We start from the raw sequence: 19,869 nt of genomic DNA, 5'->3' as shown, positions 1-19,869 counted from the left end.
TCTCCCTCTGACTTTGCCTTCCACTCTGTCTGCCTGTGCTCGTTCTCGCTCTCTCTCATAAATAAATAAAATCTTTAAAAAAAAAAAAAAGGGAAAGTTCCCTGACATTGGTATTGAAAAGAATTTTTAATTAACACCAAAGCACAGGAAATGGGTGGGACTACATCAAACTAAAAAGTTTCTGCACAGCAAAGGAAACAACAAAATGAGAAGGCAAGGAGTTTATGCTGTTTTCATGTGTACTGAATAGCAAATGCCAAAATGCATGTGTCAGTTTGTGGTGAGTGTTCTGAAGAGTTGGCTTTACCCTTCCAAAGGTATTTGGGTGGTATGCAATTGTTCACTCAATATTGAAAATGATGAGTAGGGGCCCCTGGGTGGCTCAGTGGGTTAAGCCTCTGCCTTCGGCTCAGGTCATGATCACAGGGTGGGATCGAGTCCTGCATCGGGCTCTCTGCTCCGCAGGGAGCCTGCTTCCCCTCCCTCTCTGCCTGCTTCTCTGCCTACTTGTGATCTCTGTCTGTCAATAAATAAATAAAATCTTAAAAAAAAAAAAAAAGAAAAGAAAATGATGAGTAGTCAAGTTCACACTTCTCTCAGGAGCTTTCCCAAGTGTAGTCTAAAACCAGCTCCTGGGGGCACCTGGGTGGCTCAGTGGGTTAAAGCCTCTGCCTTTGGCTCAGGTCATTATCCCAGGGTCCTGGGATCGAGCCCCAGTGAGCTCTCTACATAGCAGCCAGCCTGCTTCCTCCTCTCTCTTTCTATGCCTGCCTCTCTACCTACTTGTGATCTCTCTTTGTCAAATAAATAAATAAAAACCCTTTTAAAAAATAAAAAATAAAACCAACTCCTGTATGCAGAGGGTAGGGAGAGACCAAAGAAAGAGGCCAGTCCAGATTGGTAGGTGGCTGTTTTAATAAGCAAAGGGAATGTAGTATGAGGCTTGTCTGGGGCAGCAACAAGACGAATGGATCCCTGCACCGTGTGTCAAATCTGAGAAGTTTATGAAGAGGCCTTAACTGGGTTCAGTCCCATACATTGTGCAGGTGTTCTCAACACCACATCATGATCTCAAGGCTGTGTCCTTGGAGCAGTCTCTGGGAGGGAGAAAGACAAGCAGGACCCACATTCCAAGGACAGTGAGTGGGTGAGGAGCCGTGGAGTGCCCGGGGTCTAAGTCACAGGTCAACTGGTGGTCTTATCTTTTTGGTGACGTTTTCCAACAGGTAAAAAACCAGTGTATACTAACAGTTAAACATGAGAAATGTCGGATTTCCTTTAACAGCAAAGAAAATGATTAAAATAACATTTTGTATTACCTAACTGAAACTTTATGCCTGTTGGTTAGTAACTTCTCATTTCCCCCTCCCTCTAGTTCCTGTCACCATCATTCCACTCTTATGAATTTGACTAGATTCCTCCTCACCTAAGTGGAGTCATGCAATACTCGTCTTTATACTGTGTCTGGCTTATTTCACTTGGCATCATCTCCTCAGGGTCTATCATGTTGTCACGTATTGCAAAACTTCCTTTTAAAAAACTGAGTAATATTTTTGTTATTTGTGTATATTGTGTTTTCATCCATTCACCTGTTGATGGGCATTCAGTTTGTCTCCACATCTTAGCTATTGTGAATCGTGTCGCAGTGGACGTGGACTTGCTAATATCTCTTCCAGGTCCTTTTGTGTGTGTGCTTGGAAATGGAATTACTGCATCCTGTGGCAGTTCTATTTCCAGTTTTTTTGAGGAACGTCCATGGTGTGCTCCATAGCCCTCTACGATTTTGCATCCCCACCGACAGTGTGAAAGGGGTCCAGTTTCTCACATCATTGGCAAGACTCGTGTTCTGCTTTTTGGATAATAGTTCTCCTGTTGGGTGTGAGGTGATGTCTCATTGTGGTCTTGATTTGCACTTCCCTGATGATTAGGGACCATGGGCATTTTCTCATATACCTGTTGGCCATTTGTGTGTCTTTGGAGAGACGTCTGTTCTCTGGGTGTTGAGTTTGATAACTTCTTTTTTTTTTTTTTTTTTTTTTTTTTAAAATTTTGTCAGAGAGAGAGAGAGCGCGCGCTCTCAGAAGCAGGGGAAGGGGCAGGCAGAGAGAGAGGGAGAAGCAGGCTCCTCGCTTAGCCTGGGAGGACCCAGGACCCCGGGATCATGACCTGAGCCGAAGACAGCCGCTTAATGACTGAGCCTCCCAGGCGCCCTAGATTTCCAGTCCTTGGAGGAATTGACAGTTCGGCTATGGAGTCGTGGCATTTTAGGAAACAGTACTCTCGGGGTTCAGTCACTGAGTGGTTCTGCGTGCTGGAAGGACGTTTTCCGGGAATCAGAAGCACAGCGTCACCCTTTCCACCTCCTTCGGGCCGGTCGTCCCGCCCCCGTCTCCCCTCCACAGCTCCGTCGGAAGCCTTTTCTTCCCGTCCTGGTCCAAACGGACCGCTGGTTAAAACGGACTCCAGAGATTGTATTTGAAAAGGGACAAGGTCGCAGACAGCTGTAAGTGGACGTGGTGCCGGGATACGGTGCGTCCCTTCGGACGTGTGGCCTTGAAGCGCTTCCCGTGCTTCTTAGCCCACGAAGCAACCGCGCCCCGACCGGTCTGTGACTTCCCAGCCTGCGCTCCAAGATATCCTGTAGGTCCCCTTTAAGAGCGGGCGAGACCCCGCCCCGTTGGGGGCCACGGGACTCCATTTCCCAGAGGCCCAGACGAGGCCTCACGTGCTTAATCCGCGACGGTAGGAGAGGGGACCTTTGGCTAAGAGAGGAGGGTGACGACGGTAGCGGAAACTACGATACCCAGAAGTCTGCGGGGCGCGGCGGCGGCGGCGGCTGAGCCAATGAAGCCTTGAGAGCGCGACGCCTGCATGCGTGCGCGCCGGGGGGCGGGACTTCCGGCGTTCCCTCTCTGTGTCAGTTGGTTGCTCTCGGTCTCGGGGATTCAAGGCTTCCAAGGCGTTTGGCGGTTGCGGAGGTGACGGGGCGGGAGAACGAGGGGAGCGGCGTCGTCCCCGTCGCGGAGGCCGCTACGAGGCTCTCCTGTCTCCGCCCGGCCGTCAGCCGCTCCCCGCCCTTCCCGCCGGTCGTTGGCGGAGGCCGCGCGGATGAAGCCGGCTCAGGTGGGTGCTGCGACCCCCGGCCCGCCAGCCGCCCGCCCCCCCGCCCCGAGCGCTAGCAGCCGGATGGAGGGGCGCCCGCGCAGCTCCCGGCAGCCGGGCCCGCGGGGTGGGAGCAGAGGGCGCCCCGGCGTACGGTCCCGGCTCCGTCGGTGCGGTGGGGCGTGGCGGGGGAGGGCCCGGCAGGTGCTCCTGAGTCGGGGCCGCGGGGTGGGGGAGGCGGGCCTCTAGCGGGTGCGGGGAGCGGAGGGCGAGGCGGAGTGCTGCCTGCAGCGGCGGCGTGGGCAGCCGGGTCCGCGGAAGGTCAGAAGGGGCGGGGATGGGAGAGGGCCCTGCGCAGAGTCACAAGTTTAAGGCAGGGGAGCGCAGGATGGGGACGGAGCGGAGACAGCGGAGGAAACACTGCAGCCCCCCGCCCCGGGGGCAGTTCTGATGGCTGCTGGGCCAGGGCGGCGGCGTCGGCAGGAGATGCGATGAGATCTTGCGTGGAGCCCACAACGGAACCTACGGGGTTTCGGGCCGCATCACCCACACCTGTGAGCAGAGGTAGCGAGCGAAGGGCCATGTCCAGGCTTCTTGGCCTGAACATCTAAAGGATGGGGGTTGGGGTGGGGGAGCGAGCCCAGGGAGCAGGAGGCGGGAGATCCTGAGTTTGGTTTTGGACTCGCCAATGCTGGGATACCGCGGATGGAGATACTCATGAGTGCTTGCAGGTAACGGTCTGGAGGACAGGCGGGGTTGTCCTGTCAAGGATGCAGAGGGCGTGCACTGCGGCAGAGCAGGGCCTGAAGGCAAGATCAAGGAGCGAGGCCTAAGGTGATTCTAGATGGTGAGGGAGGCAGAGGCTGAGAGTTTGTGGGCAAGGCATGGGAGGCAGTTGTCCGCATCCCTGACGCTTCCTTGTAAAAAGAGCAGATGTGCTGTAGGAGAGGTCTGTCCCCGTGTCTTTAGGAAGGGAGGTGTTGGGGTGAGGAACTTCCCTCGGGTGGAGCTGGTGTTATGTGCTAGTGTTGACTGTGTGCTTGCGGCTCAGCTGACCCTCAGGACCACTCCCAACGGAACAAAGTAAAGGTCAGCCAGGCTGATGGAGCCTCAGGGTCCCAGACAGGGGACTGCTTCCTCACCCCTCAGGGCAAGACTGATGAGCTGCTGTCCAGTCAAGGGCCTCCAACAAGCTCCCTGAGGGTTATGTAACAGGCAGGTTTTGTTGCTGTATGGACTATGAGCGTGTCCCTCTGCTCAGCCTTTTCCTACAACTCGTTACCTTAAAAACATGTAACAGGGGCGCCTGGGTGGCTCAGTGGGTTAAAGCCTTTGCCTTCAGCTCAGGTCATGATCCCAGGGTCCTGGGATCGAGCCCCACATCGGGCTCTCTGCTCTGCAGCGAAGCCTGCTTCCCTTCCTCTCTCTCTGCCTGCTTCTCTGCCTACTTGTGATCTCTGTCTGTCAAATAAATAATAAAATCTTAAAAAAAAAAAAAAACATGTAACAAAATGCATTGACTTAAGTACTCATTAATCAATATTATTTTAAATATGTACGCAGAGGTAGACAGAAACAAACCCATTCTGCAAGTTAAATTTATACAAACACTTAATAATTGATTTGACATTAAGTTACCTGTTGTTTACAGTGTAAAATTTTATGTATGATATCTTTTTTTTTTTTTTAAGATTTTATTTATTTGGCACAGAGAGAGATCATAAGTAGGCAGAGAGAGAAGGGGAAGCAGGCTCCCTGCCAAGCAGAGAGCCTGATGTGGGGCTCGATCCCAGGACCCTGAGATCATGACCCGAGCCGAAGGCAGAGGCCCAACCCACTGAGCCACCCAGGTGCACCTATGTATGATATCTTCTGAAATCTTAGAAAGTGGTAAAAACGAAGACCTCAAATTTCAAAACCCTAGTACTTCATTTGCACTGCAAATGTATACAAAAGTATTGATCCTCTGGACAGGAACAGTTGTCACCCTGCTGATAAAAGCAGCCATTTTCTGGAGGAGCTGGACTTGGGCCACCAGGCTGAGATCACTCTGCTCCAGGGCAGGGCAGGAGGAGTGGTGGTCCAGCTCAGTTCATGACATCCTTCCATGGTTACTCATTTCTCATGATCTCCTCCCTCCCATAGGGTCCAGCGGTGGTGGCAGAAATGCTTATGGACCCTGTGCAGGTGAGTGGAGGGGGTCCCTCCTTTCAGCCATCCTGGTTGTCACCGATATATGTACCCTCAGAGAGTGATAGTGTCCTGAAGCTTCTCTTACCCTTCTCACTCTCTTAAGTCTGAGTACCATGTGCTTTCCCCGAGTCCAGGATCATGTATTTAGATTACGTGCAGAGCAGTTCCCGTTTCTAACCCGTGATGTAAGATGCGGCACTCAACCCTGGCCGCAGGATTCAGAATGTTCACACGCTTGGAGGTGAGACTTAGCTGGGATGTTCAGGAAACCGAAGGTCTCTTTTATAGCTGGTGAGAATGGGGAGCCAGGTTGGGTTTGACTGGGGTGCACAGGTGTCAGACCTTGAGTGACAGCTGGGGCTCTGGACCTCTAATCTGTGGTTGCTGGGAAGTAGGGAAGGTTTGAAACAGAAGAGAAGGTGTTGTGTCGGAGATTTTAACAAATTCCCTTTGGCTGCAGAGAGGAAGACAGATGGGCAGGGAGGGGATTGTAAGTGAAATGCTGGCGGCAGTCCAGGTAAGCGATGTGGCAGCGGCTGCCCAGGACCGGTGGCCATGCATGTAGAGGAGCCATTGGTTTCTGAATGTGTGTTAAACAGCACTCCTCATATTTTGAGATGTGGAGACTCGGGTTGATGAGGAAGTGGGCTAGTGGGAAGAGTCCAGGATGCCCCCAGCTTTTGGCCTCGTTAGGAAGGATGGATGCTTGAACTAAAACGGAGGAAGTCCATGGTAGGAATTTGCAAGGGGAACGTGAAGAGTCAGTTTCTGTCTGTCACAGAAGTCCCAGAAATTCCAAGGAAAGGTGTCAGGTAGGTGCTTTATGTTCTTTTTAAAGATTATATTTATTTGAGCGAGAGTGAGCATGTGGAGGGGGGAGAGAGAAGCTGACTCTGCACTGAGCAGGGAGCCCAACACAGGGCTCCATCCTAGGACCCTGGGATCATATCCTGAGATGAAGGCAGATGCTTAATCAACTGAACCCCCTGGTGCCCCTCAAGTAGGCACCTGAACACAGAGTTTGGGGGATAGAGTTAAGCTGAGGACAACCACAGCACGGTGGCTGGGTTGTGGGCTGGGTGGAAGCTGTGGGTCAGATTGAGGAGGCAGCATCTCTAGGTTATGGGGGTGACGCCATTTGAAGAGCATGAGTGAGAATGAAGGGCCTGAGTACTGGGGTTTTTTGTTTGTTTGTTTTTAAAAGATTGATTGGGGGCGCCTGGGTGGCTCAGTGGGCTAAAGCCTCTGCCTTTGGCTCAGGTATGATCTCAGGGTCCTGGGATTGAGCCCTGCATTGGGCTGTCTGCTCAGCGGGGAGTCTGCTTCCCCCCTCTCTCTGCCTGCCTCTCTGCCTACTTGTGATCTCTTTGTTGAATAAATAAGTAAGATCTTAAAAAAAAAAAAAAAGATTGATTGATTTGTTTGAGAGAGAGAGAGAGTGCCTGAGTGCAGGGAGGGGCAGAGGGAGAGAGAATCCCAGACCGACTCCCTGCTGAGTGCAGAGCCCAGCAAGGGCCTCCATCCCATGACCCATGAGATCATGACCTGAGCTGAAACCAAGAGTCAGATGCTTAACTGACTGAGCCACTCAGCTGCCATGTCTTGATTGGGCACCTGGTTGGTGGTGGGGCATCACAAAGCTGAGGAAGCTGAGTGTGTGTGTGTGCGCGCAAGAGAGAGAGAGGGACACGGGGAGAGAGAAAGAGACAGTGGACGTAGGAGTGAGAAAGTCTTCTGAGACCGGACTGCACCTGCACAGATGTTGCAGGGGAAGCCGGCCAGCCTGACATCGTGCTGGACCTCATGTGGAGTGGGTGTGGGGAGTTGCAGGTGCCTGGCCTTCAGATGAGAGAGGAAGGTTCTAACTGCTTAGGGGACAGCTGGTGTGATACAGAAGTGGGGAAGGGCTGAGAGTGTGTGATGTCCTCACATGGGCAGGTGGCTGGTGGTGACGCCGGAAGCCAGGCCCGATAGGGAGACCTTCAAACCAGGCTTGGGGCTGGACCTGGTGCTGGGTGCCTTGGGGACTTCGTTGTTCAGGGGCAGGGCCGGGGCTGAATCAGATCCGGGATGTGTTTGCCTATTAGTTCGTGAAGGAGATGCCTGTGGTATGGGCCGGGGGTGTCTGGAGTTGTCACTGTGGAGGAGTCAGGGTTGTGTAGAGGGGCTGAGTCCAGCGACCAACATGCAGGTGAGGCAGAGTGTGAGTGGTTGGCTCAGGGTGCTCAAGGGAGAGGGACAAGTCCAAGTTTGACTTGAGTGTCTGAGTCTCACCTCTCAGACAAGACCGGGGGGACCCCCAGGGCAACTGGCTGTCGGGCCCTTTACCTAGATGATGTTCTTCTGCCCCTTCGCTCCTCATATTTTACACCACCTTCTGGACTCAACTGGTCAGTGGGAATGAGGCGAGAGCAGGCACCAGTGCCACCAGCAGCTGGTAACTCTTCTGCACTGGGAAGTCAGGGAGGAGGACAAGCGGGGCGGGGAATATGTGCGGGAAGGACATAAAGGCCTGGAGAGAAGTGTATCCCATACTTGCACCCACGGGAGTTTAATTTATGGAGGTGGATGAGTGATGACATGGAGACCAATGATACTGAAAGGAGGTTTTTACTCTGTTTCTCAGGGGTTGGGAGCACATCAGGTACAGGGCCACGTGGCCAAGTGCCCAACTTGGTTAGGAGGCATATATGCCAGCAGAGGGACGCCTAAGGTCAGAGCCTTTATTGAGCTTTCTGGGAGAAATGCCGGAAGAGTGGGGTGAGAAGCTTGGTGACGACTATTTTCTGTAATTTCCCTCTAAGTGGGGTAGAAGGGGCATCCCTGGCTGTCTGGTACCCGGTCCTGCTTGATTTTGGGCAGGGCAAGTGTGGCTTGGGGTACAAGTTCAGTGTGGGCTGCGGATTGCAAGGGAGATGGAGAAGCACATCTGGCTGTTTGTTTAGTGTATGATTAGTGGATGGTGAATAGCTAACTAGAGAATGCACGAGGCACAGTTCACAAAGGAAGCTGCTTGTGAACCAGATGTTCCAACTTCGGCAGAGCCGTGTGGTCTTGGAGGACGTGGCCATCTGTTTCTCCCAGGAAGAGTGGGGCCTCCTTGATGAAGCTCAGCGTTTTCTGTACCACGCCGTGATGCTGGAGACCTGTGCACTTCTGTCCTCCGTGGGTAAGGCCTGCACCGCCCCTGCCACGTCCCGAACTGGGCTCTACTCTTCCCCTTTGGTTGAGGGGCAGCTCTGCCTTTCCACAACGAGACTGTGGATACTACTTTCTGTCGCGGTTTCCTGGCATCTGTGTTACTGGTGCCAGGCCTGGGCCATGCACCCTGCACCCACTCTCCTGATGCAGTCCCGTCCCTGCTGCTTGGAGCACTTGCAAGATCAGGCTCAGAAGTCAGAGATGTTCAAGTTTGTCTTGGAGATCCCTCAGACCGCCCTTGTCCCTGGTTGGGTCACCATGTCTAGATGCATGGAACTATAATGCCCCGGGCTTTCCCTTTTCCTCTTGCTGACATTTCTTGGGTTCTCCCTGTGCCAGAAATTTCAGGCACCAACCTAATTACTGATTTGGGGGTACACTGGGTTGTTTCTATAGCCTCTCCTGCGAAGTTCTTGTAATTTTAAGATGTTGGATATCCTGTGTTGGGTTGCTTGGGGTCACGCTGGCCTTGCCTTTTCCTTTCTTTCATCTAGGACTGGCCTGTCTCAGGTGTCACATCAGTAGTACCTACCATGTGGATATTACTGTGTCAGTGGCAAAAGACACTCAAAAGTGTGTGGCCCTGGTGCGAGGGAACGGTTGAAGGGTGTGTCAGAGTTGGGGATCTGTCCTTTGTTCACTACTGATTGAAGCTAAGGTCAGGGGCCACACCTCATTTCCACCTTTTTCTCCACTTTCATGTCTACTCTGAATTTGAATCCTCCTCCTAGCACAATCCAACACCTGCAGGCCTTGGCCCCTGACTGTGTCACTGCTCCCTGGGCAGGGTTCACCAACGTCTGAGCTATACCGAGGATATGGACTGGTCCACACATACCCTTAAGTAGTTCTGGAGTTGCAGTGTGTCCACGTGGTTCATTATTTCTAGGTCTGTTTAGTTTTCTGCACCAGGCTCACTGGTCACCAGCAGCTATGGCCCTTTGCACAGCAGGGACTCGAAAACCCTGCGTCTCCTCCCTGCACGGCATCTGCTCTGTCTTGAGTGTTTGTGCCCCACCACCCGCCACCAATGCACATGTTGCAACCTCATTCCCAGTGTGATGGTGCTGGGAGATGGTGCCTTCGAGGCATGCTTAGGTCGTGAAGGCAGAGCTCCCACAAATGGGATTAGTGCTCTTGTAAAGGAGACTCCACAGAGCCCCCTAGCCCCTTCTGCTGGGTGAGGACATGGTGAGAAGTTGGCAGCCTGGAAGAGGGCCCTCACCTGGCCGTGCTGGCACCCTGATCTAGGAATTCCAGCCTCCAGGACTGTGAGAAATAAATTTCTGTCGTTTGTAAGCCTCCCAGTCTGTGGGATTTTGTTGTGTCAACCCAGATGGACTAAGACAGGACCCTCCCTTGTGTCCTTCCCCAGAGTCAGGGCTCTCCCATCACGGGGGCTTGCCAGGCTGAGCTCTGCACCACAGGCCTTCCTTTCCCTGTTCCCGTGGTCTCCTCCGTGGGTGTGTCTAACAGATATTCCCCATGGGGCCGCCACCTCTCACCAAAGTCAGGGGGCAATTTACCAGCATTTCTTTGCTTACAGGTTGCTGGCACGGAGCCCAGGACGAGGAGTCCCCTTCAGAGCAAGGTGATCCTATAGGAGGGTCACAGGTCAGGACTTTAACTCCAGGCCCACCCACCCAGAAGTCCCAGCCCTGGGAGTTGTGTGGCCTACTCTGGAAAGACCTTTTGCGCTTGGCTGAACATGGTGGAATGAACCCTTACCAAGAGTTATCTGTTTGTGGGGCAGACCTGCACCAGCACCAAAAGGAGCAGATTGAAGACAGATTTTCCAGAAGGGATGAGGGGAGTCCTTCCTTTCCAGTGAACGACAGCGTTCGCGTGGCAGGGAGTAGCTTCACATGCAGCAAAGGCCTTCTCCAGCACCTGACCCCTCACCATGCGCTGAAACCAGACAGGGACACTGAGCATGGGGAGACCTTTGAAGCTGGACAAAATGATTACAAGTGCACTGAGTGTGGGAAAGCCTTCAGCCAAAAACAGGTCCTTGCCAAGCACCAGAAGATCCACACTGGAGTAAGACCTTATGAATGCAGCAAATGTGGGATGGCCTTCATTAGAAAGTTTCACCTTGTTCAGCACCAGAAAATTCACACCGGAGAAAGGCCTTTTAAGTGCAATGAATGTGGGAAACTCTTTAGGTACAACTCCACACTCATTAGTCACCAGAGAGTTCACACTGGATTAAGCCCTTATGAGTGTAGCAAATGTGGGGAGTTCTTTAAGTACAACGCCAACTTCGTGAAACATCAGAGAATCCACGATGGAGAAAGGCCTTACGAATGCAGAGAATGTGGAAAATTCTTTAGGTACAACTATCGATTGATACGACATGAGAGAGTTCATACTGGAGAAAGGCCTTATGAATGCAGCGAATGTGGGAAATTTTTCAGGTACAGCTCCACATTCATTAGACACCAGAGAGTTCACACTGCAGAAAAGCCTTATGAGTGCAGTGAATGTGGAAAATTCTTTAGGTACAATTCCACACTCATTAAACATCAGAGAGTTCACACTGGAGAAAGGCCTTATGAGTGCAGTGAGTGTGGGAAATTCTTTAGGTATACCTCCACACTCATTAGACATCAGAGAGTTCACACTGGAGAAAGGCCCTATGAGTGCAGCTTATGTGGCGAATTCTTTAGGTACAAGTCCAAGCTCATTAAGCATTGGCAGAGTCACACTGGAGAGAGGCCTTATGAGTGCAGCGAATGCGGGAAATCCTTTAGGTACCACTGCAGACTCATTAGACATAAGAGAGTTCACACCGGAGAAAGGCCTTATGAGTGCAGTGTCTGCGGGAAATTCTTCCGGTATAACTCCAATCTCATTAAACATTGGAGAAATCACACTGGAGAGAGGCCTTACGAGTGCAGCGAATGTGGGAAAGCCTTCAGCCACAAGCATATACTTGTCGAGCATCAGAAAATCCACACTGGGGAAAGGCCATATGAGTGCAGCAAATGTCAGAAGGCCTTCATTAGAAAGTCCCACCTCGTTCATCACCAGAAAATCCACAGTGAAAACAGGTCTGTGAGCACTTTAAATATGGGGAAATCTTGAGATACAACTTGAAGCCACTGACCAGAGAATTCCATTGGCAAACTCAGGAGTGCGGAGAATAGAGTGAAGCTTTAGGCACTACTCTAAACTCAGTACCCGGAGGAGCGCCTTACGAGGACAGCGGATATGCAGCATGGTTTTGGTACAGCTTGCCACTCATTAGGCATCAAGAGGTCATGGGAAGAAGACCTTCTGAGGGCCGTCAGTGCGTAGCCTTAGCACAACTCCAGCCTCATTACACATCAGAGAATTCACGATGGAAAAAGACCCTATTTGTGCAGCAGACAGAGGCCTTTGTTCATCTCAAACTCCAACCTTGTTCCTCACCAAGAAGTTCACACTGCGCCAAAGAGCATTGCAGAGGGGGAAAGACTTCAGCCAAATATCTGCTCTGACCTGTCCTGCTGAAAGACACTTCATTTCACATTTATGTTGGGGCAAAGTGCATGTAGCAGTTTACCCTGTCTTTGAATCGCACAGTTTAGTAGTTTCAAAAATTCACATATTTATGCAACTAATTTCCAGAATTCCCTTCATCTGGCAAAACTGAAACTGTATCCATGGAGCAGCTCCTCCTTCCCCTCCTGACCACCCCCGGCAGCTGTGGTTTTACACCCCGTCTCTGTGAACTTGACTGCTCCAGATACTATATGTCAGTGGAATCAGACAGTATTGGTCTTTTTGAGACTGGCTTGTTTTTCTTGGCTGGATTTCTCCATTTGTCCAGCATTTCCTTCTCTGAGCATTTCCTTCTGTTTTGAGAAGGGATCAGAGTTAACAAACCTAAGATACAGGGAAGGGTGTTGATGGAGTCAGTACAACTTTGCCAGATGTTATATGATTTCCAGAGGAAGAGGAGATCCAGATTTTATATGGAATCTTTATTTCTAAACAGCTTTATGGAGGTATTGACATAAACTACATTTATTAAAAGTGCAAACTATATATTTTTTTTAAGATTTTATTTATTTATTTGACAGAGAGAGATCACAAGTAGATGGAGAGGCAGGCAGAGAGAGAGAGAAAGAGAGAGAAGCAGGCTCCCTGCTGAGCAGAGAGCCCGATATGGGACTTGATCCCAGGACCCCGAGATCATGACCTGAGCCGAAGGCAGCGGCTTTAACCCACTGAGCCACCCAGGTGCCCCAAACTATATTTTCTTATATGTGTGCACAGTGGGAGCATCACTGGAGTCACCATGACTGATCCATAGGCCCTGTAGTTTCCATTAGCCCCATTTCTATTCTCTCTCCCAGCCCTACCCACTTGCCAGCCCTGGGTGGCACTTCAGTTTGCATTTGCTAGAATTTTATATAAAGGGTATCCAACAGTTAACTCCTAAATAGCTGTTTTCACTAAGTGCATATATGTATTTTTAGTATTATCCATGTTGTGTGTGCAAAAGCGTGGCATTCAATAACAAGCAAGGCTCTGTGGCATATGTTAGAGCCACATTGTCTATACAACAAAGGTGATCATCACTGAGTGAAAGAGTTGTTTAGAATGGGAGGGTGAGGGGCGCCTGTGGGGCTCAATCATTCAGTGCTTGCCTTCCGCTCAGGTCATGATCCAAGGATCCTGGGATCGAGCCTTGCATCAGGCTCCCTGCTCAGCAGGAAGCCTGCTTCTCCCTCTCCCACTCGTCCTGCTTGTATTCCCTCTCTTGCTGTGTCTCTGTCAAATAAATAAATAAATCTTAAAAAAAAAAAATGGGAAAGTGAAGTTTAAAGTAAATTTAAGTTTAGTTTCATATTAATTCATTTTCAAAAGTTTTTGAACCATCTGAACCACCTTTCTAGAAAATTCTTGTTTGGCCCTTTTTCTACCAGTGTTTTTAAGCTATGTCTTTGTATCATAAAAATTCTTACAGTATTTAAAAAAAAACATTTGTTATTGTATAAAACACACATAAAGTTTATCAACTTGTTATTGCTAAGTGTTCAGTTCTGTGGTATATAAGGTTCCTCAGAGAAACAACCATCAGGGTGTATGTGTAGAGAGAGAAGGGAATATGTGTTTTTTTAAAGACTTCTCTAAAGCTTTTGTGATGGCTTGGCAAGTAGAAAATCTGCAGGATGGGCCAACAGGCTGGGAATCGAGGAAGTGTTGACATTCTGCTGGTAGGATTTCTTCTTGCATGAGGTCATCTTTTTGTCATGTAATCTTCAAACCAGGTGGCTCATTGAGAAATTTAGAAAGTGCAGCAACAAGCGTTATAGAATAGGAAATGGAAAGAAAACAGTTTGAGAGTGAGACATGGGAAACAATTCCCAATTCCACTCCCTGATTATATTTGTCAAATCTCAACATGCACAAAATATTTAATGAAAAAATTATATTTATATTTACATTTAACACTTTCTGTTTCATGAATCACTAAGTTCTATACCTGAAAAAAATCTTAATGTATATGTTAACTATCTAGAATGTAAATAAATTGAAGTTTTAAAAAAAACTTCATAAAGCTCATTAGTCAAAATTTTAAGATTGGGGTGATTGAGAAGATATTAAAATATTGAAATGATCCTAGTTTTAGATAATTATAGACATGCACATTCTAAATTCTTAGTAAGAAACGAGTTAGAGGGGTGCCTGGGTGGCTCAGTGGGTTAAAGCCTCTGCCTTCGGCTCAGGTCATGATCCCAGGGTCCTGGAATCGAGCCCCACATGGGGCTCTCTGCTCAGCAGGGAGCCTGCTTCCTCTCTCTCTCTCTCTCTGCCTGCCTCTCTGCCTACTTGTGATCTCTCTCTGTCAAATAAATAAATAAAATCTTAAAAAAAAAAAAAAAGAAAGTTAGAGACTAGAACAAGATATGAGAAGACAGGGACTTTTGTGTTCTAGCATGTAAGAAGCTGGAAATTGCCATTAGATCCTGACAAGTAAAAAGCTGAAAATAATGGAAGATCAACAACTCTTCTTAGTCTATAAGACAAGTGAGGTGGCAAGATAAACTCCTGTTCCCCAGATTAGTCCAACAGGAACAGAGAATGAAGGAAACCCAGGAGCTGACCCTCTGCCCTCCTCCATGAACCCCAGTGCTGTGGTAGGAAAACCTAAATCAACACACATCTGGGAATTTTCCTCACACTGAATATCAGAGAAAAACACTCGTGTGCAGGGAGAGGGACAAAGGAGCCATTTTGAAAAATATCTGGACATTCTGTTCTTTTTTTTTTTTTTTTAAAGATTTTATTTATTTATTTGACAGACAGAGATTACAAGTAGGCAGAGAGGCAGACAGAGAGAGAGGAGGAAGCACGCTCCCTGCTGAGCAGAGAGCCCGATGTGGGGCTCGATCCCAAGACTCTGAGATCATGACCTGAGCCGAAGGCAAAGGCTTTAACCCACTGAGCCACCCAGGCGCCCCTGGACATTCTGTTCTTAACAGGACTGCTCTTGGAAGAATCAGCTGGGGATTTTTCAGAGCCTCGGAAATACCCAAATCCAGACCACTCTAGCCATCTTGTCCTACTTGGGGTGCTGGAACTGGGGAAAATGTATGAAATTCATAGGCCAGAAGCAAAGTCTTACTGAAAGACAGACCTAATTCTAGTCCTATAGTATGTTTCCTCTCATGACACCAGTTACCACCACATTGCAAAACTTCTATTTATAGCAGTTCATTTTACCAGTGCACCATGTCCCAAGTGTTAAGAAAAAGTTACAATACATACTAAAAAGGCTAAAATCAAAATTTGAAGAAGCAGAGCATCAGAACCAGACACACAAGGCAGGGATGTTGGAATTGTCAGACCAGGAATTTAAAACAACTGTCATTAAGATGCTAAGGGCTCTGTTAAAGTAGACAGGAAGAACAGATTGGTAATGTAAGCAAAGTGATTGAAAATCGCCGGGGGGGGGGGTAGCGTCAAAAGCACTAACAAAACTGAAAAATGCCTTTAATGGGCTTGTTGGTAGACTAGACAGACATGACAAAAGAAATGAGCTTGAGGGTATTTCAGTAGAAATGGTCAAAACTGAAAAGCAAACATACAGAAAATACTAAAAAAAAAAAAAAAATCCAAGGACTATGTAACAACTGAAACTATGTAACATAAATAATAATACCAGAAGGAAATGAAAGAGGAACAGAAGAAAGTTTTGAAACAATAGTGGCTGAGAATTTCCCCCAAAGGAAGTCAAATTTAAACATTCAGGTACCACTCCAAGAAGCTCAGAGAACACCAAGCAGGAAAGATGCTAAAAGAAAAAACTACACCTAGGCGTATCATTTTCAAACTACAGATAATCACAGATGGAAGAAAAAATCCTGAAAGAAGTCAGAGGAAGGAAACACTTCACCTGTAAAAGAGTAATGGTAATGACATCCAACTTTTCAGAAACCATGCAAGCAAGATGAGTGGAGGGCAATATTTAAAATGTTGAGATAAGAACCCTACCAATCTAGAATTCTATACCCTGTGAAATTATCCTTTCAAAAGTGAAGGAGAAATAAAGGATTTCTCAGAAAAACAAAAATGGATAGAATTTGTTGCTAGTAGACCTGCCCTGCAAAAAATATATATATATAAAAAGTTCTGTAGAGAAAAGGAAAACGACATAGCTCAGGAGCTCAGATCTATAAAGAAAGAAAGCAAGCATCAGAAAAGGAATAAATGAAGGCAAATTAACATTTATCTTATTCTTAACTGATCTAACACATTACAGTTAATCTAACTAACACATTACAACTGATCTAACACATTAGTTCGTCAAAAAAATAAATAGCAATAATGTACTTAAGTATATATGTGTGTGGATATACACACACACACACACATAATGAATAACAGCAACGACACAAGGGAGAGACAGAGGAATCAGTATTATTTTGTTATATTAAGGTACCCACACTACCTGTGAAATGGTAGTGTTATTTGAAAGTGGATTTGGGTTAGCTGTAGAGATATACTGTAACCTATACAGTAATGAGTAAACAAAGTAAAAAAATAACTGTTACATTGAAAAGGAGAGTAAATGGAATCCATAAAATGCTCAAACTACAAAAGGAAGGAAAAGGGTTGAGGACAACAATAGGAACAAATTACAAGGGTAACAAATAAAAAAACGATAACCACTGTGCTAGATTAGTAATCCAACTATATCATCAATTACTTTGAATGTCTAAATGCAATCTGAAGAAAGATTGTTAGAGTGCATCAAAACACAAGACCCAAGTATATGTTGTTTACAAGAAGCTCACTTTATTTTTCTTAAGATTTTATTTGTCAGAGATCACAAGTTGGCAGAGAGGCAGGCAGAGACAGAGGGGGAAGCAGGCTCCCTGCTGAGCAGAGAGCCCGATGCGGGGCTAGATCCTAGGACCCTGAGATCATGACCTGAGCTGAAGGCAGAGACTTTAACCCATTGAGCCACCCAGGAGCCCAAGAAGCCCAATTTAAATATAAAGGTACAAATAAATAAATAAAAAGATACATCTATATAGATTAAAAGGACGGAGAAGAACACACCATGTAGACACTAAAAGAAGAAGGAGTTGCTATATTGCTTTTACTTAATTTAATTTTTTATTAACATATAATGTATTATTAGCCCCAGAGGTACAGGTCTGTGGATCGCCAGGTTTTCACACTTCACAGCACTCATCATAGCACATACCCTCCCCAATGTCCATCACCCCACCACCCTACCCCCCTTCCCCTAGCAGCCCTCAGTTTGTTTTGTGAGATTGAGTCTCTTATGGTTTGTCTCCCTCCCAATCCCATCTTGTTTCATTTATTCTTTTCCTACCCCCAAACCCCACATGTTGCATCTCCCCTTCCTCATATCAGGGAGATCATATGATAGTTGTCTTTCTCCGATTGACTTATTTCGCTAAGCATAATACCCTCTAGTTCCATCCATGTCATTGCAAATGGCAAGATCTCTTTTGAGGGCTGCATTGTGTGTGTGTGTGTGTGTGTGTGTGTGTGTATAGGAATATAGGTCTGTGTGTGTGTGTACATTCATATATATATCTATATTACACATATATATATCTATCTATATATATATGAATATATACACACATACACACACACACAAACACACCTCTCGTCGTCTTTATCCATTCATCTGTTGATGGACAACTAGGTTCTTTCCATAGTTTGGCTATTGTGGACATTGCTGCTATAAACATTTGGTGCACGTGCCCCTTCGGATCACTACATTTGTATCTTTAGGGTAAATACCCAGTAGTGCAATTGCTGGGTCATAGGGTAGCTCTATTTTCAACTTTTTGAGGAAACTTCATGCTGTTTTCCAGAGTGGCTGCACCAGCTTGCATTCCCACCAACAGTGTAGGAGGGTTTTCCTTTCTCTGCATCCTCGCCAGCATCTGTCATTTCCTGACTTGCTAATTTTAGCCATTCTGACTCGTGTGAGGTGGGATCTCATTGTGGTTTTGATTTGTATTTCCCTGATGCTGAGTGATGTGGAGCACTTTTTCATGTATCTGTTGGCCATCTGTATGTCTTCTTTGCAGAAGTGTCTGTTCATGTCCTCTGCCCATTTCTTTTTTTTTTTTTTTAAGATTTTATTTATTTGTCAGAGAGAGCGAGCGAGAGCGAGCACAGGCAGACAGAGTGGAAGGCAGAGTCAGACGGAGAAGCAGGCTCCCTGCGGAGCAAGGAGCCCGATATGGGACTCGATCCCAGGACGCTGGGATCATGACCTGAGCCGAAGGCAGCTACTTAACCAACTGAGCCACCCAGGCGTCCCCCTCTGCCCATTTCTTGATTGGATTATTCTTTGGATGTTGAGTTTGATAGGCTCTTTAGAGATTTTGGATACTAGCCCTTTATCTGATATGTTGTTTGCAAATATCCTCTCCCATTCTGTCAGTTGTCTTTTGGTTTTGTTAACTGTTCCCTTTGCTGTGCATAAGCTTTTGATTTTGATGAAGCCCCAATAGTTCATTTTTGCCCTTGCTTCCCTTGCCTTTGGCGATGTTCCTAGGAAGAAGCTGCTGCGGCTGAGGTTGAAGACGTTGCTGCCTGTGTTATCCTCAAGGATTTTGATGAATTCCTTTCTCACATTGAGGTCCTTCATCCATTTTGAGTCTATTTTCATGTGTGGTGTAAGGAAATGGTCCCGTTTCATTTTTCTGCATGCGGCTGTCCAATTTTCCCAACACCATTTGTTGAAGAGACTGTCTTTTTCCCATTGGACATTATTTCCTGCTTTGTTGAAGATTAGTTGACCATAGAATTGAGGGTCTATTTCTGGGCTCTCTATTCTGTTCCATTGATCTATGTGTCTGTTTTTATGCCAGTACCATACTGTCTTGATGATGACAGCTTTGTAATAGAGCTTAAAGTCTGGAATTGTGATGCCACCAACTTTGGCTTTCTTTTTCAATATTCCTCTGGCTATTCGAGGTCTTTTCTGGTTCCATATAAATTTTAGACAGCATATTGATGGGTTTTTTTTTTTATCCATTCTGATACACTGTGTCTTTTGATTGGGGCATTTAGCCCATTTACATTCAGGGTAACTATTGAGAGATATGAATTTAGTGCCATTGTATTGCCTGTAAGGTGACTATTACTGTATATTGTCTCTGTTCCTTTCTGATCTACTAGTTTTAGGCTCTCTCTTTGCTTAGAGGACCCCTTTCAATATTTCCTGTAGAGATGGTTTGGTGTTTACAAATTCTTTTAGTTTTTGTTTGTCCTGGCTGTTTTATCTCTCCTTCTATTTTCAATGATAGCCTAGCTGGATATAGTATTCTTGGCTGCATGTTTTTCTCGTTTAGTGCTCTGAATATATCATGCCAGTTCTTTCTGGCCTGCCAGTCTCTGTGGATAAGTCTGCTGTCAGTCTAATATTTTTACCATTGTATGTTACAGACTTCTTTCCCAAGGCTGCTCTCAGGATTTTCTCTTTGTCGCTAAGACTTGTAAATTTTACTATTAGATGATGGGGTGTGGACCTGTTCTTATTGATTCTGAGGGGGTTTCTCTGCACCTCCTGGATTTTGATGCTTGTTCCCTTTACCATATTAGGGAAATTCTGTACAATAATTTTCTCCAATATACCTTCTGCCCCCCTTTCTCTTTCTTCTTCTTCCGGAATCCCAATTATTCTAATATTGTTTCATCTTATGGTATCACTTATCTCTTGAATTCTCCCCTCATGGTCCAGTAGTTGTTTGTCTCTCTTTTGCTCAGCTTCTTTATTCCCTGTCATTTGTTCTTCTATATCACTAATTCTCTCTTCTGCCTCATTTATCCTAGCAGTAAGAGCCTCCATTTTTTATTGCACTTCATTAATAGCTTTTTTTA

The 19,869-nt window shown here is 47.1% G+C and overlaps 1 protein-coding gene across 1 annotated transcript; it reads left to right on the top strand.

The window, feature by feature from the left end:
* The first annotated feature begins 2,877 nt into the window (after positions 1 to 2,877).
* LOC101689790 (zinc finger protein 548) lies at positions 2,878 to 14,160 on the top strand. The gene is made up of 4 exons (XM_013048091.2): positions 2,878 to 3,123; positions 5,248 to 5,289; positions 8,338 to 8,464; positions 10,043 to 14,160. Exons 1-4 carry the CDS (start codon positions 3,109 to 3,111, stop codon positions 11,581 to 11,583), a joined length of 1,725 nt encoding a protein of 574 aa, XP_012903545.1. The 5' UTR covers positions 2,878 to 3,108; the 3' UTR covers positions 11,584 to 14,160.
* The last annotated feature ends 5,709 nt before the right edge of the window (positions 14,161 to 19,869 follow it).

Source organism: Mustela putorius, unplaced genomic scaffold, assembly GCF_011764305.1.
Source record: "Mustela putorius furo isolate JIRA1106 unplaced genomic scaffold, ASM1176430v1.1 tig00000196_pilon_pilon_pilon, whole genome shotgun sequence".
In the NCBI taxonomy this organism is placed as follows: Eukaryota; Metazoa; Chordata; class Mammalia; order Carnivora; family Mustelidae; genus Mustela; species Mustela putorius.
This window is presented reverse-complemented; position numbering and strand designations above follow the sequence as displayed.